Consider the following 25,648-nt stretch of genomic DNA (forward strand, 5'->3'; position numbering starts at 1 on the left):
ATGACTAAGGCAACTTACAAAAGAAGACCTTCGGTTGAGGGCTTACATACAGTTTCAGAGGGTGAGTCCACAGCCATCATGGTGGCAGGCAGGCAGCCATGTCTCTCTGAAGCAGTAGGTGAGAGCTCACATCTGACCCACAGGTGGAGGCAGAAAGATCCAGATGGGGCCTGGTGTGGGCTTTTGAAACCTCAAAGGCCACACAGAAGGACACATCTTCTCCAGGGCCACACCTCCTCCAACAAGGCCACACCTACTCATCCTTGCTAAACAGTCCCTCAAGCGGGAGCCAAGCATTCAAATATTATGAGACTATGGGAGCCATTCTCATTCAGACCACCACACATGCCCACACTTTGACACTGTCCTTCTTATACGTGATAATCCTGAGGTCCTACAGCACAGGATGGGCCAGTCTTCCCTGCACTTCTCACTAGTCTTCATCCCACAACTACTCCCCTCCCGGACCCTTTTGTTCCTCGCCTATCTTCATTGACAGGTCCATCAGAACCATCACAGCCACCTGAAGCTTCCTGGACCCTACAGCAGAGACACCTTCCCCAGGCCAGTGTGGCAGACAGTGGAGGGGAGACCCACATCTGGCCCTGATCCCAGCTTTGGCTTTCCGTTGTGCAGTGGACAGTTCTCCCAACCCCACACCACCTCCTGCTTCCAGGGCCCACATTAGAGGTCTGGTGAGATGTGATGCACTGCTCACCACTCAGAGGCAGTTTCATTCTTCCCTGGCTGCGGTCCCAGCACAGTGCCACCCAGGGGTGACAGTGCCCCACTGTCCAGAGGAACACTCTGATTCTCCAGAAGGAAACTGGCTTCTCTGAGGTTCTACAGAATCAAGGTCATTGGGAACAGAAGGCAGAGTCCTGCACATGCCAGGCGAATACTCTACCACTGAACTGTACTCCCACATACTTTTGCTTTTTGACATAATGCCTAAGTTGTCCAGGTTCACCTCCAACTCGAACTGTAGCCCACAATGGTCTGGAACTTCTGCTAGTTCCGCCTGCTTCACCCTCCCAGGTATCAAGAATTGCAATCTGCACAACCGCTCCTGGCTTGGAAGCAGGTTTGAAACCCACATATAGGTCCCTCCTTTGTTTCATCAAGACTGTACTGAGTGGGCACAGCTAGACAAAGAAGGAGGATCAGGGCTCTGCACAGAGCTCCTGACATCCTGCATCCACTGTGGGTAACCACTTGGTCCATGTGCAGTCCCTGACGAGGGCTCCTCACTCACTCAGAGATAAGTTACCCAAGAAGACAGACACACACAGAGATGGAGAGACAGAGAGGAACAGGGACCCATGGGCTGCTGGTACATGTGTATGAGTCCCTGTGCTTGGAAGATGGAAGAGCATTGCTTCTAGCTTGAGACCAGCCTGAGCTACAGAGAGTTCCAGACCCTGCTTGTCTACAGAGTAAGAGCCTGTTTGAAGAGTACAGTCAAAAGGGAAGGGAAAGGGCTGTGGGAACGCATTTGCAGACATACAGGAGACCAAGACGGAGAGGCCGTGTGTTGCCTGGCTGGGTTTTGAGTGCAGTTCCTCTGTTTTTCTTAGCTAGCCTCTTTTATCTCTCCCCTCCGCCTCCTTTGACTGGCACACCAGGACCTCGGCAGTGGCCGTTTTCAGACTGGAGGAATGTGCCTGTTCTAGACGCCACAGTTCCTGTGCTTCTGAAGTCATATTCCCCACCAACAGTGCCTGCTCACTGCGGTCGTGACCTCCCACGTGTGAGAAGTAGAACTGAAGAATCCCACCCTCACCCCCCAGTGCTCGGTTCTGGGGCTCTAATGGTAGCCAACTGATCTATCAGTGTTCTTTGCATTTTTGGGGGGATTGCCATCTCCGCACTTGTCTACACATATCTTTTGCTACTGCATCTGGGATTCCTTAGGCATTACCTTGTATGCAGAGGGCTCTTGGCAAGCTCTAGGGATCCTGAAGGGCAGACCCATTCATGGCTTTTGTCTGTCTCCAACTGGCCTCAGGTCTGCCCCTGGACATATGTGCAGGAGGCCCATGTGCAATTGGGGGCTGTGGAGGGAAGGGCAGTTAGTACCTGGAGGCCTGAAAAATGACAGTTCCTGACCTGGGCTCCACTGTTTACCTGCACAAAAAATGAGTCCTGAGGGCTCCAACCTTTGATCTCAACTCCTCTGAAGAACAATGCAGGGGGTCCAAGCTCAAGGCCACTCTGGGCTCCTTGTAAGATTCTCTCTCTCTCTCTCAAAAAAAAAAAAAAAAGACAACAACAACAACAAAAAAACCAAACAAAACAGAAAACAACAACAAATAAAACAAACGACACTGGGAAAGTGACTCTTGGCAAAACACTTTCCTAGCAATCCCTTGGTTGAGCCTCAGTAACACACACACACACACACACACACACACACACACACACACACACACACACACGGTAGCTTTTAGAGGGGGTGATCAGCATCAAGCAGTAAGAACATTGTCACCTGGATTTGAACTCTTGTACTTACTAGTGACACAGTTTTTTAAAGAAAACGCATCCTGCAGAAGAGGTGTTGAGAGACCCAGAGAAAGATGGGCCAGACAAAGAACAAGCCAAAGAGGTATGTGATATACAGGACTAGATTCAAATCTGTCAGAGCGGCAGTCACAGCAGCTCAAAGATGAGAGATCTCGGAGATTCAGAGGAACAATCAGGGAGACAGAAACCCAGGCAGAGCCCGAGCTACAGCTGCGGGTGGAACCCGGCGGTAGTGAGAGTCCGGGAAACTACCTGAATATGAGTGGAGTTCTAGGAGGTGGAGAGCCGGGTGGCTGTCACTGCTACAGATGACAACAGTCCCTTAGGTTCAGAGAGCTGCAGGGGGAGGAATCCGCCGCCTGATGCTGCGAAGGTTGATTAGGGACCAGGGGCTCTGACCTGGGTATCCAGTGCAGACACAGCAGTCCGCGCTTGCAGCTCGAGAGCGCTCTGAGTCCTCCTGTGGGACAGTGGCTCCAGACTCCCGCGTGGCGGCTCCACTGGCCCGCCGTCCCACCGCGGTCCTAGCCAGGACAGTGGCGCTTTCCGACCAGTTACAGCTGCCCTCCTGGCTCAGCCGCCACACACTCCAGGCAGAGCTCGCAGAGAAGGATGCAGCAGGGCTCAAGTCCGGGAGCAGGAACCTGATAGGCTGCCCGCTGTCCAGCCTCCAGCCCCAACCCCACAACAGCAGGCGACGGAGTGCACAGCTGCCCTCCCGCTCTGCATGCACCTCACTCACCATCTCCAGCTTCCTGGGCATCACGAGTCCTCACTATGGCTCTCACCACACCACAGATGCACCAGGCCACAGAGACCAGCACAAAGTGTCCAGAAAGAGGGGATGGTACCGGGCGACAGGTCCCAAGATGGCTGGTCTGAGACAATAATGTGCCCAGCAGAAGGTGTCTTTGCTACTGATTGGACAGTCCTCACACTAATTCCTCTGATTGGACAGAGCCTCATGTCCAGAGCTTGAGTGACAGCGGATGGACCCAACCGGTTATTAAATGAACAACAACAGGTTCACTTGGATTTTTGTGACCGGGATTCTAGCGCAGAATCTAGCCCCACTTAACAGTTACATTTAACTTTGTATACAAGGCTAGATCTATTAGCTTATGATATATGTAGATAGATAGATAGATAGATAGATAGATAGATAGATAGATAGATAGATAGATAGATAGATAGATGATAGATGATAGATAACAGATAGAAATAATCTTATCCAGCAATAGTCGGAACAATTTAATAAAATTTCTGTAAAATTGCCAAATTCTACTCTTTTGAGGAGACACCTTGAGCTTTGAAATGGGAAACAGTTTCCTAAAGCACCAAGTTATAATAAAGTTTTCAAATTAAATTTTAGAGCAGTATACAAAATGACGTGCTTCATTTGACACTCCCATGTGCTTGTCCTTCTTTGTCCTCATTCAGTCTCTCTTCTTTCTGCCCCCTGCCTGTCCCTTCTACATCTCTCTGGTTGGTTGCATTTCTTCCTTAAGACAAGCCCTTAGCGTTCATATTCCAAGTGTACACAGGGGCAGGCAAGTCGACACAGTGAGAAGGGGCGTTGTGAAGTACACAGCTTCGAGGACTACTACTAGTTCAAGCCAATAGGAAGTCTTTATTGGCGGTTGACTGGGTGTTCGTGACACCAGTGCGGCCTTGAGTCTTTCTCTGGCTAGGTTTTCAGACACACACACACACACACACACACACACACACACACACACACACACACACACACCATACCCTGGGTTGACACATCAGTTAGCAAGAACATTTAGCCAGAAGCAGAACTCCAAAAGCACAAGGTTGGTGCATCTAGGGACTTTCCTAGAACTATGGATTTGACAGATGGGGTCTCTGTTATCATTTTGGCAGGTGTTGCTGCCTATGCTCTGGCTTTCAAGGTCTGAATGGTCCTTCCATAAGGGCATCAGCTGAACTAAGGATTGGAGGCCTGTTACAAGGACACTTGCCTCCAAGTCTGATAAGTTTGATTATAATTTTAATTACATGTGGTTTAAAGAACCATAATAACCATACCAAAAAGCAACAAAACTTTTTTTTTAATTTGTCATGGTAAGATAAATTCAAAACATGTATCATGCACCTCACCTCATGAAAGTTTCCATCCCTTTTAATATTTGCAGGCTAATTGTTACTTCCTATACTAAGATTACTGTGTTTGAAACATCTTTCTATGAGAGCAAATGATATTTATACGGATGTCTACCTTCACAGTATATTTTGTCTTGCAGCAATATAGCCAAACAAGGACACAAGGCCTGAATGTTTTTTCTTTGATTTTAGTTTGTCAGATCTGTTTTCTCTCTCTCTCTCTCTCTCTCTCTCTCTCTCTCTCTCTCTCTCTCTCTCTCTCTCTTTTAATGCTGAATGCCATTTATTGAAGGAGGGAGGCGGTCTTAAATACAGGCTTACAGCACAATGGGAGAACCCCGGAGGGCAGAAGTTTGCTACTGATGTTTTACAATTTTGCATCTAAGCTGTTAACACCCAATATGCAGGATACACAGACAAGGAACTTCCCTTAAGCATTCAGGAGGGTGGAACCCGCAGGGAAGTAGCATAGGGAAGATATCAAGGTCAAGGTCAGCAAGCAGGCAACAGTTACCCAAAATGGGGGCCAGGGCCCTACAGGTCCCTCTTTTACTAAAAAATGAGCTTCTGACTCAGGTTGCATGGGACGTCAGCAGGTCACCTTACCCGTCATGGAGACACCTGCCCAGGCCACAAAGGAACTCTGTATAAGGTTGGTGAGTGCCCCCCAGGCATTACCCATCTCTGAATACTCATTATCATATAGGCTCAATCGTGTGTGAGCTGCAGAGTTAACTGCTGCCAAAGATCTCAAAGCGGCACTGGGCTTGCAATCTGTGTGTTCGACACAGAGAAGACCAACAGAAATCCTAACCTACCCATAGGCTAAAGGCAACTGAGCCATTCCCCTTCCTTAATGAGCCTTACTGCAAATTGGAGTCCTTATAAGATGGTATCCCAAAAGCAAATGGAACTTGAGTTTATGAATTTATAATTTTCAAAGCCAATCGAAATGTATATAACTATTGAATTAAATTTATCATGCCCAATAGAATGAAAGACTAACTGTGGTAGCTACTTTTGCTGCCAGGGTCTCCACTGTGCTAGCTGTAGTAAGCAATTATGAAATGGTAATCCCAGAAACAGTAGCAGCGGTGGCTGCCATTGCTATAACAGCAACAATGGCAGCATCAATGTCAAATTCTCTTCGGGAGCATGTGGGCATCCACTGGTGGATACAACTCCAGGAACACCAACCGCTAAGGCCCATTTTTCTTGATCCCAGCATGACTTAAGCTGGCAGCTCTGCAAAAGAACAACTAGGAACCATAAAGAAAAAAACAGACAGCTCACAAGGAGCAGAACTAATGGTCTCATAATGGCTACATTCAGGCTCATAAATTTTAAGGTATCTTCAAAGGGGGCTAAATGAATTTCAGGAGGCCATTAAATGTTGCACAGAGCCACTCCTGAAAAGTAGGTACTACACTAGCTTGAAGAGGATTGTGAAAATGAAAAGTCTTAGCTGGCATGCTACTGTTAACAAATGGATGTCAGTGACCTTCAGGGTTATCCTTAATCTCCAAGGTATCTGGGTGACACGTTCTCAAACATACTTGAAAAAGCAGTTACCATACATTACCTTCTGGAGAATCCAACCACATGGCTACAGTTCCTTGGCTTACGTTAATGCTTGCCAAAGCTGGCCATATTGGGCTCTCAATCCCCATTGGCATCAGAAAGGGAGAGTTTTTCACAAAGGCCCAATAGGTCTCTGCCATATTGGGTTTCAGCAGTATCCACAGGGTGCACACAGTGCTCAGGAATCCAAAGAGGAACCTCATTGTCCTGAGGAAAGACATAAACAGAACCCCGGGCCCACACCAACACCAGATCGGGTCTCCTCCAAGTGCCAGTAGAAAGATCCTTCCATCGCTCCAGAGGGTGATTTGCAACAGGAGACCTCCAGTGCTTATCTGCAGTGGATACTCCAGCAGAATCCACCGATAAAAAATTTAAAATATATGAAACAAGGGAAAGAATAGAATGTGGAGAGGAATGATGAGCCCCTAATTCCCCCTTTTTACTTTAACAAAATATATTTTTTTGTTTTTTAATAGTTCAAATTTTTTTATTTTTATTTTTTATTTTTTTAATTAATTAATTAATTAACTTTTCTATTATCAGCTTGATACAGTATAAATTCTTATCTTAATAGTGAACTGTTTCATTGAGGCTTGTTCAGTAATTGAGTAAAACCAAAACTTATTATAAGCCACAGTCATCCTAGGGTCCCCCATGCTATATATATAGCCTCCATGGTTCTGTGGGTTGCAGTCTGGTTTTTCTTTGCTTTATATCTAGAATCCACTTATGAGTGAGTACATAACATGTTTGTCCTTCTGGGTTTGGGTTACCTTACTCAGGATGATCTTTTCTTCCATCCATTTGCCTGCAAATTTCATGATGTCATTGTTTTTCTCTGCTGAGTAGTACTCCATTGTGTATATGTGCCACATTTTCTTTATCCATTCTTCAGGTAAAGGGCATATAGGTTGTTTCCAGGTTCTGGCTATTACAAATAGTGCTGCTATGAACATAGCTGAGCATGTATCTTTATGGTATGAATCAGCATTCCTTGGGTATATGCCCAAGAGTGGGATGGCTGGCTCTTAAGGTAGTCCGATTCCTAATTTTCTGAGAAACCACCATAACTGATTTCTACAGTGGTTGTACAAGTTTGCATTCCCACCAACAGTGGAGGAGTGTTCCCTTTGCTCCACATCCTCTCCAACATTGACTGTCATTAGTGTTTTTGATCATAGCCATTCTGACAGGTGTAAGGTGGTATCTCAGAGTCATTTTGATTTGCATTTCTCTGATGATTAAAGATGTTGAGCATTTCTTTAAATGTCTTTCAGCTACTTGTGATTCTTGTTTTGTGAATTCTCTGTTTAGCTCTTTAGCCCATTTCTTAAATTGGATTGTTCAGTATTTTGATGCCTAGTTTCTTGAGTTCTTTATATACTTTGGAGATCAATCCTTTGTCAGATGTGGGGGTTGGTGAAAATCTTTTCCCATTGTGTAGGCTGTCTTTTTGTCTTATTGACAGTGTCTTTTGCCCTACAAAAGCTTCTCAGTTTCAAGAGGTCCCATTTATTAATTATTGTGCTCAGTGTCTGTGCTGTTGGTGTTATATTTAGGAAGTGTTCTCTGGTGCCAATGAGTTCAAGAGTACTTTCTCTTCTATTAAGTTTTGTGTAACTGGATTTATGTTGAGGTCTTTGATCCACTTGGACTTGAGTTTTGTGCATGGTGGCAGATATGAATCTATTTATAATCTTTTACATATTGAGATCCAGTTATGCCAGCACCATTTGTTGAAGATACTTTCTTTTTTCCATTGTATGGTTTGGGCTCCTTTGTCAAAAACCAGGTGTTCATATGTGCATGGATTAATGTCAGGGTCTTCAATTTGATTCCATTGGTCCACATGTCAGTTTTTATACCAGTACCAAGCTGTTTTTATTACTGTAGCTCTATAGTAGAGTTTGAGGTCAGGGATCGTGATGCCTCCAGAGGTTGTTTTATTGTACAGGATTCTTTTGGCTATCCTGGGTTTTTTGTTTTTCCATATGAAGTTGAGTATTAGTCTTTCCAGGTCTGTGAAGAATTGTGTTGTTATTTTGATGGGGATTGCATTGAAGCTGTAGATTGCTTTAGGTAAGATTGCCATTTTTACTATGTTAATCCTACCTATCCATGAGCATGGGAGATCCTTCCATTTTCTGATACCTTCTTCAATTTCTTTCTTTAGAGATTTAAAGTTCTTATCAAAAAGGTCCTTCACTTGTTTAGTTAGTGTTATCCCAAGGTATTTTATATTATTTGTGGCTATTGTAAAGGGTGATGTTTCTCTGACTTCTTTCTCAGCCCTTTTATCATTATATGAGGGCTACTGATTTTTTTGAGTTGATCTTGTATCCTGCCACTTTACTGAAGGAGTTTATCAGTTGTAGGAGTTCCCTGGTAGAATTTTTGGGGTCACTTATGTATACTATCATATCATCTGCAAATAGTGAAAGTTTGACTTCTTCCTTGCCAATTTGTATCCAATTTGTATCCCTTCGATCTCCTTTTCTTGTCTTATTGCTCTAGCTAGAACTTCTAGTACTATATTGAATAAATATGGGGAGAGTGGGCAGCCTTGTCTTGTTCCTGATTTTAGTGGTATTGCTTTGAGTTTCTCTCCATTTAATCTCATGTTGGCTGTTGGCTTGCTGTAATTTCCTTTATTATGTTTAGGAATGTTACTTGTATTCCTGGTCTCTCTAAGACCTTTATCATGAAGGGGCGTTGGATTTTGTCAAAGGCTTTTTCAGCATCTAATGAGATGATCATGTGGTTTTTTTTTTCTTTCAGTTTGTTTATATGGTGTATTACATTGACAGATTTTCGTATGTTGAATCCTTGCATCCCTGGGATGAAACCTACTTGGTCGTGATGGATAATTTTTTTGATGTATTCTTGGATTCTGTTTGCCAATATTTTGTTGAGTATTTTTGCATCAATGTTCACGAGGGAGATTGGTCTGTAATTCTCTTTCTTTGTTGCATCTTTGTGTGGTTTGGGTATCAGTGTAATTGTAGCCTTGTTGAGTATTTTCATCAATGTTCATGAAGGAGACTGGTCTTTAATTCTCTTTCTTTGTTGCATCTTTGTGTGGTTTGGGTATCAGGGTAATTGTAGCCTCATAAAAAGAGTTTGGTAGTGTTCCTTCTGTTTCTATTGTATGGAACAATTTGAAGAATATTGGTATTAGTTCTTCTTTGAAAGTCTGGTAGAATTCTACACTGAAACCATCTGGTCCTGGGCTTTTTTTGGTTGGGAGACTTTTGATGACTGTTTCTATTTCTTTAGGGATTATTGGTCTATTTAAATGGTTTATCTGGTCTGAATTTAATATTGGTATGTGGTATTTATCCAGAAAATTGTCCATTTCTTCCAGATTTTTCATTTTTGTGGAGTAGAGGTTTTTGAAGTATGACCTGATGATTCTCTGGATTTCCTCGTTGTCTGTTGTTATGTCTCCCTTTTCATTTCTGATTTTGTTAATTTGGGTGCTCTCTCTTTGCCTTTTGGTTAATTTGGCTAGGGGTTTGTCTATCATGTTGATTTTTTCAAAGAACCAACTCGTTGTTTCATTGATTTTTTTGCATTGTTCTCTTGGTTTCTATTTTCTTGATTTCAGTCCTCAATTTGATTATTTCCTGGCATCTATTTCTCCTGGGTGAATTTGTTTCTTTTTGTTCTAGAGCTCTCAGTTGTACTGTTATTTCATTGGTATGGGATTTCTCCATCTTCTTTATGTGTACATTTAGAGCCATATGAAAGCCACTGCTTTCATAGTGTCCCATAAGTTTGGGTATGTTGTACTTTCATTTTCATTGAATTCTAGGAAATCTTTAATTTCTTTATTTCTTCCTTGACCCATTGATGTTTCAAGTGGGCATTATTCAATTTCCATGAGATTGTAGGCTTTCTATAATTTTTGTTGTTGTTGAGGTCTAACTTTAAGGCATGGTGGTCCGATAAGATACAGGAGGTTATTCCAGTTTTTTTTTTTGTATCTGTTGAAATTTGTTTTGTGACCAATCATGTGGTCAATTTTTGAGAATGTTCCATGGGGTGCTGAGAAGAAGGTATATTTGTGTTAGAATGGAATGTTCTGTAGATATCTATTAAGTCCATTTGAGTCATAACATCTGTTAGGTCCTTTATTTCTTTGTTAAGTTTTAGTCTGGTAGATCTATCTTTTGGTGAGAGTGGTGTGGTGAAATCTCCCACTACTAATGTGTGGGGTTTGATGTGCATTTTAAGCTTTAGTAATGTTTCTTTTATAAATGTGGGTGCCTTTGTATTTGGGGCATAAATGTTCAGAATTGAAGCTTCACCTTGGTGGATTTTTCCTGTGATTAATATGTAATGTCCATCCTGATCTCTTTTGATTGATTTTAATTTGAAGTCTATTTGATTAGATATTAGGATAGCTACACCAGCTTGTTCCTTAGGTCCATTTGCTTGGAAAGCCTTTTCCCAGCCCTTTACTGGGAGGTAGTGCCTGTCTTTGAAGTTAAGGTGTGTTTCTTGTATGCAGCTGATGGATGGATCCTGTTTTCTTATCTATTCTGTTATTCTGTGTCTTTTTATAGTTGAATTGAGACCATTGATAGTGATGGATATTAATGACCAGTGATTGTTAATTCCTGTTATTTTTTTGTGGTCGTGTTTTGTCCTTCTTTGGTGTTTGTTGGTGTGGGATTATCTATTGCCTGAGTTTTCATGGGTGTATTTAGCTTCTTTGGGTTGGATTTTTCCTTCTAGTGCTTTCTGTAGGGCTGGGTTTGTGGACAGGTATTGATTAAATCTGGTTTTATTTTGGAATATTTTGTTTACTCCGCCTGTGGTGATTGAGAGTTTTGCTGGGTATAATAGTCTGGGTTGGCATCCGTGGTCTCTTAGTGTCTGCATAAGATTTGTCCATGACCTTCTAGCTTTCATAGTCTCTATTGAGTAGTCTGGTGTTATTCTGATGGGTTTGCCTTTATATGTTACTTGGTCTTTTTCCTTTGCGGCTCTTAATATTTTTTCTTTGTTCTGTATGTTTAGTGTTTTGATTATTATTTGGTGAGGGGACTTTTTTTTTTTTTTGATCCAGCCTATTTGGTGTTCTGTAAGCTTCTTGTATCTTCATAGGTATTTCTTTCTTTAGGTTAGGAAAGTTTTCTTCTATGATTTTGTTGAGTATATTTTCTGTGCCTTTGAGTTGGTATTCTTCTCCTTCCTCTATCCCTATTATTCTTAGGTTTGGTATTTTCATAGTGTCCCAAATTTCTTGGATGTTTTGTGTTACAACTTTTTTGTCTTTAGTGTTTTCTTTGACTAACACATCTATTTCTCTATTGTGTCATCTCTTGCAATCGGTTGGTTATGCTTGTTTCTGTAGTTTCTGTTTGTTTAGTGAGTATTTCCAGCATTCCCTCAGCTTGTGTTTTCTTTATTGTCTCAATTTCATTTTTCAGATCTTGGAATGTTTCCTTCATCTGTTTAATTGCTTTTTCTTGGCTTTCTTTGATTTCTTCCAATTTTTTGTTTGTTTTTTCTTCCATTTCTTTAAGGGAATTTCTTTATTTCCTCCTTAAGGGAGTTTTTCATTTCCTCTTTAATGGAGTTTTTCATTTCCCCTTTAAAGGAATTTTTAATTTCCTCTTTAAGGAAATTTTTTTTATTTCTTTTTTAAGGGCCTCTATCATCGTCTTAAAGTCATTTTTAGGATTGATTTCTTCTGTTTCTTCTGCCTTGGTATGTTCAGGTCTTGTGGGTGTAGAATCACTAGGTTCTGATATTGTCATATAGGTCTTTATGTTGTTGCCTGTATTTTTGCACTGGCGTCTACTCATCTCTTCCTCTGCTTGGTGCAGGCAGTGTCTGTGTCTGAAAGTTCCTCTCTTGTTCTAATTGTTAGTCTTGGTTCACTAGGAGTTCTTGGTTAAATTGGTGCTGTTGGGCTCTGTGTCTTCAGGAGCAGCTTAGTCAAATCAGTGTTAGTGGGTTCTGTCTGTGGGAGCAGTTGTTCCCAGTTGGTGTAGGGTGTGCTTATAGTTTTTTTTTGTTGGGGGGGTTGGTGAGGGAGCAGGGAAAGTTAGCTGTCTGGTCGCTGGGACTCCGATGGGTAGGGCGATTCTGGTGATCTGATTCGGTGCTGGGCAGCACCTTCTTTTGTGTTCTCAGGTCACGTTTTGCTCATTCATCAACTCCTCAGCTGATTTTGTTTCCTCAGACTTCAAACTATAGGATTCTGAATCCTCTCCCAGATGGATTTCAGCTGAGCAGGGTAGTGTCACCAACACCTCCAAGTTGTTTGGTTTCACAGGATCAGCAGCTGGGCCCTGACATCTGTTTTTTTTTGTTTGTTTGTTTTTATTTTATTTTATTTTACAATTCCATTCAGTTCTACATATCAGCCACGGGTTCCCCTATTCTCCCCCCTCCTACCCGCTCCCCTTACCCTCAGCCCCTCCCCCAATCCCACCTCCTCCAGGGCAAATCCTCCCCCAGGACTGTGATCAACCTGGTAGACTCAGTCCAGGCAGGTCCAGTCCCTTCCTCCCAGACTGAGCCAAGTGTCCCTGCATAAGCTTCAGGTTTCAAACAGCCAACTCATGCAATGAGCACAGGACTTGGTCCCACTGCCTAGTTACCTCCCAAACTGATCAAGCCAATCAACTGTCTCACCTATTCAGAGGTCCTGATCCAGCTGGGGGCCCCTCAGCCTTCGGTTCATAGTTCATGTGTTTCCATTCATTTGGCTATTTTTTTTTCAATAATTGAGTAAAACCAAAATTTATTATAAGCCACAGTCATCCTAGGGACCTCCATGCTATATATATAGCCTTCATGGTTCTATGGGTTGTGGTCTGATTGTTCTTTATTTTATATCTAGAATCCACTTATGAGTGAGTACATAACATGACTGTCTTTCTAGGTTTGAGTTACCTCACTCAGGATGATTTTTTCTAGTTCCATCCATTTGCCTGCAAATTTCATGATGTCATTGTTTTTCTCTGCTGAGTAGTACTCCATTGTGTATATGTACCACATTTTTTCATCCATTCTTCCGTTGATGGGCATCTAGGTTGTTCCCAGGTTCTGGCTATTACAAATAGTGCTGCTATGAACATAGCTGAGCATGTATCTTTATAGTATGAATCAGCATTCCTTGGGTATATGCCCAAGAGTGGGATGGCTGGCTCTTGAGGTAGTTCGATTCCCAATTTTCTGAGAAACCACCATACTAATTTCCACAGTGGTTGTACAAGTTTGCATTCCCACCAACAGTGGAGGAGTGTTCCCTTTGCTTCACATCCTCTCCAACATTGACTGTCATTGGTGTTTTTGATCGTAGCCATTCTGACAGGTGTAAGGTGGTATCTCAGAGTCGTTTTGATTTACATTTCTCTGATGATTAAGGATGTTGGGCATTTCTTTAAATGTCCTTCAGCCATTTGTGATTCTTGTTTTGTGAATACTCTGTTTAGCTCTTTAGCCCATTTTTTAACTGGACTGTTCAGTATTTTGATGCCTAGTTTCTTGAGTTCTTTATATACTGTGGAGATCAATCCTTTGTAAGATGTGGGGTTGGTGAAGATCTTTTCCCATTCTCTTGGCTGTCTTTTTGTCTTATTGACAGTGTCTTTTGCCCTGCAAATCTTCTCAATTTTGAGAGGTCCCATTTATTAATTGTTGTGCTCAGGGTCTGTGCTGTTGGTGTTTTATTTAGGAAATGGTCTCTGGTACCAATACGTTCAAGAGAGCTTCCTACTTTCTTTTCTATTAAGTTTAGTGTAACTGGATTTATGTTCGGTCTTTGATCCACTTGGACTTGAGTTTTGTGCATGGTGACAGATATGGATCTATTTGTAATCTTTTACATTTTGACATCCAGTTATGCCAGCACCATTTGTTGAAGATACTTTCTTTTTTCCATTGTATAGTTTTGGCTCCTTTGTCAAAAACCAGGTGTTCATATGTGCATGGATTAATGTCAGGGTCTTCAATTTGATTCCATTGGTCCACATGTCAGTTTTTATACCAGTACCAAGCTGTTTTTATTACTATAGCTCTATAGTAGAGTTTGAGGTCAGGGATCGTGATGCCTCCAAAGGTTTCTTTATCGTATAGGATTCTTTTAGGTATCCTGGGTCTTTTGTTTTTCCATATGAAGTTGAGTATTTTTCTTTCCAAGTCTGTGAAGAATTGTGTTGGGATATTGATGGGGATTGTTTTGAATCTGTAGAATGCTTTTGGTAAGATTGCCATTTTTACTATGTTAATCCTACCTATCCATGAGCATGGGAGATCCTTCCATTTTCTGATACCTTCTTCAATTTCTTTCTTTAGAGATTTAAAGTTCTTATCAAAAAGGTCCTTCACTTGTTTAGTTAGTGTTTTCCCAAGGTATTTTATATTATTTGTGGCTATTGTAAAGGGTGATGTTTCTCTGACTTCTTTCTCAGCCCTTTTATCATTTGTGTATAGGAGGGCTACTGATTTTTTTTTTTTGAGTTGATCTTGTATCCTGCCACTTTACTGAAGGAGTTTATCAGCTGTAGGAGTTCCCTGGTAGAATTTTTGGGGTCACTTATGTATACTATCATATCATCTGCAAATAGTGAAAGTTTGACTTCTTCCTTGCCAATTTGTATCCAATTTGTATTCCTTTGATCTCCTTTTCTTATCTTATTGCTCTAGCTAGAACTTCTAGTACTATATTGAATAAATATGGGGAGAGTGGACAGCCTTGTCTTGTTCCTGAATTTAGTGGTATCGCTTTGAGTTTCTCTCCATTTAATTTGATGTTTGCTATTGGCTTGCTATAAATTGCTTTTATTATGTTTAGAAATGTTCCTTGTATTCCTGATCTTTCTAAGACCTTTGTCATGAAGGGTGTTGGATTTTGTCAAAGGCTTTTTCAGTATCTAAGGAGATGATCGTGTGGTTTTTTTTCTTTCAGTTTGTTTATATGGTGTATTGCATTGACTGATTTTCGTATGTTGAACCATCTTTGCATTCCTGGGATGAAACCTACTTGGTCATAATGGATAATTTTTTTGATGTATTCTTGATGATTCCTTGCAGAAAACTGATAGACTCAAACACAAAAACATGTATAGGCAGCTAATTGAGGTCTTTTTTCTAGAACTAATTATTACTCTCTATGACTATTAATATCATAACAAAAGTTTAATATATAATAATCTTATACATTTTGATATAAAATTAGTACTTTAAGAAAAGTTTAAAGAATCAAAATAGAACCAAAGAATTGAGATTAGAAGCAATAGAATAGTCCCTTAGTTTTTTTCATTTTCTTCCCTCCCATATCAGAAGTTGGCTCTTTCTTCTGATGATACAGAGATTTTGCATTTTCCTTTTAACAACATGCTTGGGTTTAAAGAAGGAGAGAGCCATTGTCCAACTCCAAAGCCAGCTTTCATTTTGAATTGAACTGGGACTAGAAAAGATCATCTGTATTAAATGTCTGTAGAGAATAGCAGAAACAAACTTTTAGGAAGACTCAGGAATTTTATAAGTGATATACCAATAGGCCAATGTACTCTTTTTCTTGGGACATCTTTGCTAGATGATTTGTCCTTTTCTTCAGATGTCTCATTTGTTCAGGGTTTATCAGATTCCTTAGCATTCATTCTCCTGAAAGACAGAAACAAAAACCTTTCCCCAAGACTAACTCTGGAAGGTTTCCTTTTGGCAAGTTATATCTGATTAAATGAAAAGGCATTTGTTAGTGGTATAAGTTAGTTTAAATTGGATGGTCATGCTGGTTGATGAAATGTCACATCTTCTAATTAAGAGGTCTCTCTTGTTCAAATCGAACCTTTATCAATTTTGATGGTACCCACAGCTTATCTTCTCCTGTAGAAACAAAAGCAAAACCTCATCCTCAATGTAACACATATCCTGGTTTCCATTCTGAGGTCAGCACATCCTTAAGGTATATAGACTGATTTAATTCTGTAGTTTTTTTCTATTATCCAATGTCTCTCTGCTTCTGTTGTTCCTTTCTCATTAGCATTGATAAAATTCAAAGTTAATAGAGCATTATGAAGTCTATTTCTGGGGGGTTGTTACCCCTTTCTGTTCATTTAGCATATCCTTTAGAGTTCTGTTTGATCTTTCTATAACTGCTTGGCCTGTAGGATTATATGGTATAGCTGTAATATGCTTTATATTGTAAAAAGCAAAACAAAAAACAAAAAAAACCTGTTTCATTGTCAGTTTTAATTTGTGCAGGTATACCCATGATGGCCATAACTTCTAGCAAATGAGCGATGACAGAATCAGCTTTTTCAGAACTCAAAGCAGTTGCCCATTGAAATCCTGAATAAGTATCAATGGTATGGTGTATGTATTTCAATTTTCCAAATTCTGCAAAGTGAAATACATCCATCTGCAAGATTTCACTCCTCTATGTACCCTTTTGGTTACATACTGCTGGTAATGGAGTCTGATTGTAAAAGGAGCAAGTAGGACATTTCCTTACAATTTCCTTGGCTTATTGCCAGGTTATGGAAAAATCCTTTTTTAAACCTTTACTATTCATGATGTTTTTATAAAATTCTGAGGCCTCCAGCAATTTCCTATCAATAATTTATCAATCTTATCATTACCTTGTGCTAGAGGGCCTGGGAGACCCTTATGGGATCGGATATGAGTTATATATATATGGGATGCGTCTTATTCCTAATTATATCTTGTAACTGAATAAATAGTGAAGCTGATTCTGACTCACCAGGGATAAATTCTCCAGTCCCAATATGTGATACCACTCTTTAGGCATACTGAGAGTCAGTAACTATGTTGAGAAGTTCTGAAAAATCCATTAATACCAACAGAATAGTATACGATTCTGATTTTTGAACTAAATTATAAGGACTTTGAAACACTTTACTTAAATATTCTGATTTGTAACCTGCCTTTCCATATTTGTTTGCATCTGTATAAAATGTATGAGCTCCAGATATGAGTGTTTCCCATACAATGTGAAGCAAAATCCAATCAGCTCTCTTTATATGTTCAATTCTATTGCTTTGGGGATATTTGAAGTTAATTTCTTCCAAAAAATTACTGCAAGCTCTTTTCCAATTTCACTTTCTGCCCATAATTTTTCAATGTTCTCCTTAGTTAAAGGTATGACAATTTCTGCTGGGTCTATTCCTGCTAATTGATAAAGTCTCAATTTTCCTTTCAAAATCAAGTCAGGGATTTTTTCCACATAAGTTTTTAATTTTTTATTCGGTGTATTTGGTAGAAATATCCATTCCAATATAATATCTTTCCTCTGCATTAAAATTCCTCTAGGAGAATGCCTAGAGGGTAAAATAACCAAAATGTAATCGAGCTTTGGATCCTCACAGTCCACATGTCCTTCCTATACTTTCTTTTCTACCAAGGCCAATTCTTTCTCAGCTTCAGGTGATAATCATCTTGGACTATTTAAGTCATTGTCACCTTCTAAGGTTTTGAACAAATTATTCACTTCATCATTTTTTATCCCAACAATAGTTCATAGATGAGAAATCTCCAAATAACCTTTGAAAGTCATTAAGAGTCCATAATTGATCTCTCCTAATTTGCTCATTTTGGGGTCTGATTTTTTTTTTTATGTAGACCTATTTTATATCCTAAATAATTAATAGAGTCCCCTCTTTGTATCTTTTCAGGAGCAATTTGTAATCCCCAACAAGGCAAAATTTTCTTTACTTCTTCAAACATTCTTTCTAATGTATCTGCATTGAGTCATTTAATAAAATATCATCCATGTAATGATAAATTATAGATTTAGGAAATTTTGTATGTATCACTTCCAATGGCTGTTGTACAAAATATTGGCACAGGGTTGGGCTATTCAACATTCCCTGTGGAGGACCCTCCATTGATATCTCTTAACTGGTTGAGAATTATTATATATAGGCACTGAGAAATCAAATCTTTCTCTGTCTTTTTTCTTGTAAGGATATTGAAAAGAAACAGTCTTTTAAATCAGTAACTATAAGAGGCCATCCTTTTGTTAACAGAGTAGGCAAAGGAATTCCAGATTGTAGAGAGCCCATTGGCTGTATTACTTTGTTAATTGCTCTAAGGTCTGTTACCGTTCTCCATTTACCAGATTTATTTTTAATAACAAATACAGGAGAATTCCAAGGGCTGGTTGATTCTTCAATATGCTGAGCATTTAACTGCTCTTCTACCAGCTCTTCTAAAGCCTGGAGTTTCTCTGTTGTTAAAAGCCATTCCTGAACCCATACAGGCTTGTGTGTTAACCATTTTAAAGGTAGAGCGGTTGGTGTTTTTGGAAGATCAGCAGTTGTTGTGCCCTGTTCTTGTACATTCTGGATGGCTGGTGACCACTCATTAGAATAATACCTTCTAATATTTCTCTCAGAGACATGTGTTAGGTTATGATTTGTTTCTGACATTGGAGAAATGTTAATCTGAGTATTCCATTGTTGCAACAGGTCTTGACCCCACAGGTTCATAGCTATATTAGCCACACATGGCTTCAATTTTCCTCTCTGTGAATCTGGACCTATACATTTGAGCCATCTTGCACTCTGTTTCACTTGAGATAATGTTCCAATCCCTAAGAACTGAACATTTACCTCCTGAAGAGACCAATTTGAATGGCAAAATTCTGGTGCAATTTTTGTCACATCTGTACCTGTGCCTACTAAAAACGTTCAAGAAATTGTCATTTATTCATACTTTTAATTTTGGTCTTTGTTAATTTATGTAAGTTTTTCAAAAAAAATTCACTTTATTGTTTCTCCTGAAATTTCTGTTCTCTCTACCTCAGTTGTTCTATCACCATGAACAGCCTGGTTTATTCCAATAGGCATTTGGTTATGTAATTGCTCTGAATAGGGGTTAATTCTATGATGAAAGGAAAGGTCTGAACTGAATTTGCTGTGGTGGCCTGCCTGAGGCCCCTCTGGGAGTTTCCTGAAAACAGAGGCAAAGGATTTCCTTGTCTGTCCCTTGTTGATCTACATTCATTGGTCCAATGTTTACCCTTACCACACCTTCTGCATACTCCAGAAGGGAGGGGCATTCTGTTGCCATTGTTCCTTGAATAAACATTCTTTCTAGGACACCCTCTTTACACTCCTTTTTCAAATGACTTTGTTTTCCACACTCAAAACATCTGACATTGCTCAAACCTTTTGAAATTGCTTCTCCTATCCACCTATCATCATCATCAGGAGACTCAACATTAATTGTGTCCCTGATCCAATCCTCTAAGGGTGCAGATCTTGCCTTTAATGGCCTGATTATTCTTTTACATGCTGCATTTGCATTCTCAAAAGCTAAAGATTCAATTATTATCTGTCTAGCTTCTGAATCTGGTATCATTCTATTATTCTATTCTATTCTATTACTGTTGAAGGCAGCATTTTAAGAAATCTGTGAAGGATTCTTTTGGGCCCTATATAACTTTTGTGAATGATTCTCTGGCTCAACCTGTCTGGGAGGTCCAGTTGTGGCCTGCCGTTTGTTCTTCTACAGTCAGCCACTCAGACATATCCGCTCCCCTTTGGGGCATCAGTGGGATCACATGCAGGCAGTCATTATATTAAGATTTTAAATTTCAGATTTCAACATTAATTACAATTCTGATACACTTTGTGTAACAAGTTCAGGAGTTTAAATTTTCCTTGGCTACTAATTACTTGCTTTTCCATGATTTTGATTTCAGTACTGATGGATAATACTAATTTATCTAAAAACTTTCATTATTTCCTCACTTGTCTATTTTTAAGGATGGTATTATTTTTCTCTTCTGGTCTTGGGATACATGCTCTTCCCAATTACTAAGACCATGGACCAAAAGGCTCCAAATGAATTTGTACACTTTAACTCTTGTTTCTAGTCCTTATTTCAGCAGGCTGGCAGAAATATTGAAGCAGCATTTGTGGACCACAGCCTGCAGCTCTTCCCCTGCTATGGATTCCATCAGAGAATCCATATGATGTGCACCAGTCCAGCCAAACATAATTGTTCCCTGCCTCTACAGCCAGGTCAGAAAACCACATGCTTCTGACAATGGGTAAGCACTGAACTACACTCACGTTCACTTTATTTGTGTAGAGAGTCTCATGCAGCCCAGGCTGGCGTTGAACTAATTACAAGGGCTTGAAATCCTGATCCTCCTGCTTCAGCCTCCCAAGATCTAGGATGAGAAGAGTCCACCACTGTGCCCAGCTTCAGGGTTACTTTTAAGGGTGTCCACAAACAAAGAAGATTAGGAATAACCTCCTAGCATTAAACCAAGCCTCCATCCCTGGAGGACGTGAGTCCACTTGAAAACACTATGAACTATTTTGGATGACACTAGATGTCATACTATCTGGAAGGCGGGCATATTTGCTTTCCCTTAGTTAGAAGCTGCTGCAGGAAGACACCAAGCAGAGCATTACCAGGACAACTTAAAAGCAAAAGTCTCACTGGGCAGTGGTAGCACATGGCTTTAATCCCAGCACTAAAGGAGGCAGAACCAGCAAGATCTCTGTGAATTTGAGGCTAGCCTGGTGTACAGAGCAAGATCCAGGACATGCACCAAAACTACACACAGAAACACTGTCCCAAAACAACAACAACAACAACAAAAAGCAAAAGTCCCCACATATCTCCTCTGCCTCCTAGTCAATGAAGAAAGGCAAATCTTCCAAGGTGTCTGGCAGGGAAGCAGGAGTGGCCACGTTGTGCACATGCGAGTGACGTCATACAGGAGCTTATGCATGAGCCACTGGGACTGGATCCCTTTCCCTGAAGGAGAGAGGCAAAGCCTTGATACCCCAACACCTGCACTGGAGAGTGCAGCTGCCTCCAGGAGAGGGGGCAGGGGAGGGCTGCTGGTCTTTTCAGCTCAGGGACCAGCCCACCAGGAGTGCTCATTAGGCAGCATGGCTCTGGGCTGTGCATGTCCCTGACAGGATTTGCACACCTGAAGAGCTAAGCATGTGTGGCCTGCACCTCAGCTCTCCTCAGGGACACTGGTGCCCTGCAGTCCTCTGAGGGTGCTGAAAATAACCCCAAGTTAGAGACCTTGGCCTCTAATCTAGCTCTTTCTAGGGCTAGAAGTAAATCTCTGAATTTCCAAAAATAATTCACCATCTTCAATTACCTGTACGATCTTGTCAAAGACAGTCCACTGCCCCTACTCTGTTGGACTGGTGGCACACTCTGACTCCATTTTCACCTGGAAGCCTGATCTGGCCCAGGCAGGATGGGGATCTCTCAGCAGACTTCCTGCACAACCTGCCCCCCCCATACACACATTCCATCTCACACTATATACACCTCGCTGAATCTCAACTCCCAAGCTATGATGTGGACTCTCTGATGTCTAGACACTTGCCTCTAGAGAACTGAGACTTGTGTGATCTTTTCCCATGAAAAATGTCATGGTGACTGATGGGTGGGTTCCCTTCATCCCTCAGAAGCTCTCATGAGCAGGTCAGTGACCCCTATAAGTGCTGCACACCCTGATTGCCTTCACTGGGGAGATGAGCACCTTAGCTGCCCCAGGTCACAAATGTGGAACAACAGTTGGTGGGAGTCATCAATGGAATTGTCGTGAGGAGAGCGACAGAAGCATGGTGAGTGGCACTTGGATTGTTTCCAGGCCATATTCATAAACCCTGGAGGAAATATAAATAAAACCATGACATTGTTACTCATAGACTGTCCCAACATTGTAGAAAAGCTAAGGATTACTTCAAGAAAATCTGCATGGTTTAAACATTGTCCATAGCATCCAACACCCCTGAAATCTATGGCCACTCCTCTCTTCACATTGTGTCTTTAATATGGGAAATGGTGTGTGCCTAGCCTTGTGCACATGGGAAGCAGGGACCTGGTGACAATGCAATTTGTCCTCATCAGACCCTGAAATAGTGCTGCTACCCAGCTACAGGAGCCTGAAACTAAAGCAGAAACCCTTTGAAGACACCTGGTCAGCCTGACCTCTAAGTACATGACCTAGCTCTTAGGACCCCAGCAAATGGCAGCCAGCCACAACTATCTGTATTTCCAGCACCTCTCTCAGGCATTCACCTGGTCTCTGTCAAGGCAGTGGCTTTGCCTCCCTTTCTCCAGGATGGTCTGTCTCTATGTCGCCCCTCACGGAACCAGTGTGGTCTGCTTAGGGAAACTGCTAGGCCCTGTACAAGCATGCTGAGGGGACATCACAACCACAACTTAGACAATGAAAAACAAACGAACAATTTATTAAAACCAATGCTTAAACTAAAACAATATCGAAAATAACCAGAACAATAAAAACAGTTACTCGGGATGGGGAGGCTGGCTGTGGGGCTGAGAAGGCTGGGGGTTCAAATCCAGGAGGGATTCTGTGGGGAACACAGAACTGGTGCTGTCTGCAGAGCACGTGCTGATGGTTCAGCAGAAGGGAAACGGGTGGCAGGGCTGTTCCCTGGGGAGGTAGACGCACTGCAGCAAAGTCAGATGTGCAAAAGCTGTAGCATCTGCTGACATGCTGACACTCGGTATCCACAGCTGCTAACCCGCGTGGTGACCCAACTGCTGCTGCCACATCTCACGGGAGTCACAGAAACTTCTGATGGGTGTTGTGGTCTCCAGTTCTGGTGTAGCTGTCTTCGTTGTTGGTTAACAGACCTCAAGCTACAGATCTGTGCATGTGCGGCTCCCCAGATCTAAGGATGTGCTGCTGATGCAGGCATATCTAGAAGGGGAAGAGGAGTGGAGCGCAGGAGGAGACAACATGCCCAGGATGAGACCTCCTTCTCAACCTTTCCAAATACAGAAGAGACCATGTTGGCCTGGAATCCCAAACCGTATTCTGTAAAAGGACATGTGCCCAGGCTAGAGTCCAGTAACAGCTCCTGCAAAGAGGAGCCTCTCAAGGATCCCCCCAGCTCTCCAGGTATTGAACCTCCTGACAGGGTGTCAAGCACCTACCTGAGGCTTCCTCAGTGCTGGCCTCTGAGTCACTGGCCACTTCTGTCTGCAGCTGGGTCAGTAGTTCATTGACATGCATGAGAACATCTGAATGGGGAATGTTGACAATCAAGTAGTTCTTCACTTGTTTCAGAATGGACAGGACTGATGCCTGGCAAAAATCCTCAGGGAACTTCTCAATCCGTATATCCAGGAAGGTGGAGATGGTGCTGGGTTAGGAGACAGACAGCACAGTCAGTGGCCTGGACTCTCCTTTGCCGCCCCTCTCAAGGCTCCCCGTGCATGTGAGACTGCAAGGTAGAAGATCTCCAGCCCTTATGCAAATGAGCACAGTGAGCAAGGCTGTGAGGTCCATGTGAGCAGGGAGCTCCACACACCCCTTTCTCAGGCTGTAACTGAGCACAGCTGACCAGGCCTGGATGACATGGGTTGAGATCAGGGTAGAGTCTCACTGGGGCACCAGAGGCCACAGGTTCCTCCATATTCCCACTAGCAAGGACCCTGCCCATGCAATTCTTCTCACTCTCCAGGAAATACTCAGACATCAGTATGGTAGAAAGCAGGAGTGTGAGACCCAAGCATCGGTCATCCCTGACCCTTAGAACCCAAATGACCTGACTCTGGAGAGCCAAGGCCTTTCTCTTGCTGCAAAAGCCCACTTACTCCATAACTTCTTCATCCTCTTCACAATCAGGGTAGAAGTATGCATACCTAGAGGAGACCAGGAAGGATGTCACCTGTAGAGTCCCAGGTCCCCATTCAAAAGACCTCTAGGGGGACACTGATACCTGGAGAGGAATTCAAGTCCAGAAGACCTGTCTGCTCTCAGAATTATGAATTCACCCCTCATACAGTAAGTAGGTGCTTCAAATATGTTTGTACAGTGGGTGATCACAAACATCTCTATCCAGACATCTCAGTGCACACCAGGTCCCTTGGACAATCCTCCATGGGTCTCCACTCTGGACACATCTCTATTCGGTACTCCAATAGGAATTCTAGAACCTCCTTTACAATAGGAGAAGTGCTTTGATTCAAGGCTCACAAAAACTGGGCCAAGGATAGAGAGCTTCTTGAAGGTACCGAGAACATCCACACTCATTAGAGACTCAGCTCTGGACACACCAGTCCCTAAGGCCGAGCCTTGAGGAAGCATTTTCTGACTTCGTACTGTTGGGTCCTGACAACACTCTAGAAAATAAGGAGGCTCAGAGAAAGACAGAGAGCTTCCCCTAACCAGGAGAGGATCTGAGGCCTCTGAGCTTGGAGGTGGGCACTCACTGCTTGAACAGCAGCCGGCACCTGCTGCATGGTGACTAACCTTTGATATATGCAAATGAACGTGAGAACAACCAAGGGGTCCCCAGTCTGCAGGGAAATCACCAGGTGAATCACCACCTCTTCCAAAGTACTGAAGCGGGCCTTTCTACAGGACTCCTTCAGGTCCTTTGGGGCAGACTCCTTTGCAACCTGAGGAGAGATCAAGGTGGATGGTTCCAACAGGCACAGGACTACAACGTTCTGATTGGCTATTATCATTCTAAGTTTTCCTGAATCTTTACACTGCCAAACTCCCAAAGTGAAATTTGGGGAAACTCTGAGATTTCAGTGATTACCTGGTTTGAGTGATCCTGGCCCTGGCTGCCCTGGGTGGAATTTGTTTCTCTCCGGCCAAATGGCCAGAGGCGTTGGAACCAGGAGTGAAACCGGGATCTCCGGGTACCACCATGGCCTCCACCATGGCCTCCTCTTTTCTCTTTATTAGGTTCTGAGCCTCGAGTAATTCCAAGGCAACAAGAAAACATCCTGCTCTGACTAGAGTATCAGGACAAATGAGCCTGCTAGGCTGTCTCTAAGCAGCTGGCTGCCTGGTTGCAGGGTTCTGCATTGTTTAGATCATTTTAAGGAAGTGAGGTCACTCCTGGGGACCCCTGCCTGAGTCCCCTCCTCACACAGGGCCATTCCAAAAGTCTCCTAGGTCCCCTCTCACCTCCTGGGTGCCTACCTGACACAGTTAAACAGGCACTTCCCACCCCGCTGCTCCCAGGGATGTCTGGGTACAGGAAGCACCTCAGCTCTGCCATCTGAGTCCCCACTGTTGACCTGCACCTGATATGCTAATCCTAAACAACCCTAATTTCCCTGGACCACCACAAACCCTAGACATGTCTCTCTTCTAGACTACTTTGTGTGTGTTCTGTGTGAAACATGAGCACAAATCATCTGGGTGTGTCAGATCTCCACAAGGAACTAGAGAGTGGGCTTTTTTCCTCCATTTTTTCATATTTTTGTTTTTTGTTTGTTTGTTTGTTTCTTTGAGACAGGGTTTCTCTGTACAGCCCTAGCCGTCCTGGATCTCACTCTCTAGACTAGGCTGACCTTGAACTCACAGAAATTCACCTGCTTCTGCCTCCGGAGTCCTGGGATTAAAGGCATGTAACCACCACTGGGGCCCAGAGTGGAACTTTTCATAGTT

The 25,648-nt window shown here is 42.2% G+C and overlaps 2 protein-coding genes across 3 annotated transcripts in view; both read right to left on the reverse strand.

Annotated features, from left to right (window-relative positions):
• The window catches only part of LOC114688989 (zinc finger protein 717-like), a 44,424-nt gene extending 41,017 nt beyond the window's left edge, over positions 1–3,407 (reverse strand). For both annotated transcript variants that reach the window (XM_028863444.2, XM_037206062.1), the window contains exon 1: positions 3,266–3,407. In XM_028863444.2, coding sequence (XP_028719277.1) covers positions 3,266–3,286 — 21 coding nt within the window. In that variant the 5' untranslated portion in view covers positions 3,287–3,407. The remainder of the gene's footprint in view (positions 1–3,265) is intronic.
• Positions 3,408–22,329: 18,922 nt separating this feature from the next.
• LOC119087957 (ral guanine nucleotide dissociation stimulator-like) lies at positions 22,330–24,987 on the reverse strand. Its single transcript, XM_037205618.1, has 5 exons — positions 24,789–24,987; positions 24,494–24,642; positions 23,836–23,883; positions 23,173–23,381; positions 22,330–22,936 (listed from the first exon to the last, which is right to left on the reverse strand). The coding sequence occupies exons 1-5, from the start codon at positions 24,975–24,977 to the stop codon at positions 22,908–22,910; spliced, it is 624 nt and encodes a 207-aa protein (XP_037061513.1). The 5' UTR covers positions 24,978–24,987; the 3' UTR covers positions 22,330–22,907.
• Between the last annotated feature and the right edge of the window lie 661 nt (positions 24,988–25,648).

Source organism: Peromyscus leucopus, chromosome 5 (assembly GCF_004664715.2).
Source record: "Peromyscus leucopus breed LL Stock chromosome 5, UCI_PerLeu_2.1, whole genome shotgun sequence".
NCBI classification, from domain to species: Eukaryota; Metazoa; Chordata; class Mammalia; order Rodentia; family Cricetidae; genus Peromyscus; species Peromyscus leucopus.

Excerpts from the sequence above, each read along its gene's own strand:
- LOC119087957 (XM_037205618.1), bottom strand. The coding sequence starts at position 24,977 with ATGTTTTCTTGTTGCCTTGGAATTACTCGAGGCTCAGAACCTAATAAA. Across the intron at positions 24,643-24,788 it reads GCCAGGATCACTCAAACCAG|GTTGCAAAGGAGTCTGCCCC; the intron begins GTAATCACTGAA and ends ATCTCTCCTCAG. Across the intron at positions 23,382-23,835 it reads GAGGATGAAGAAGTTATGGA|CACCATCTCCACCTTCCTGG; the intron begins GTAAGTGGGCTT and ends CTCCTAACCCAG.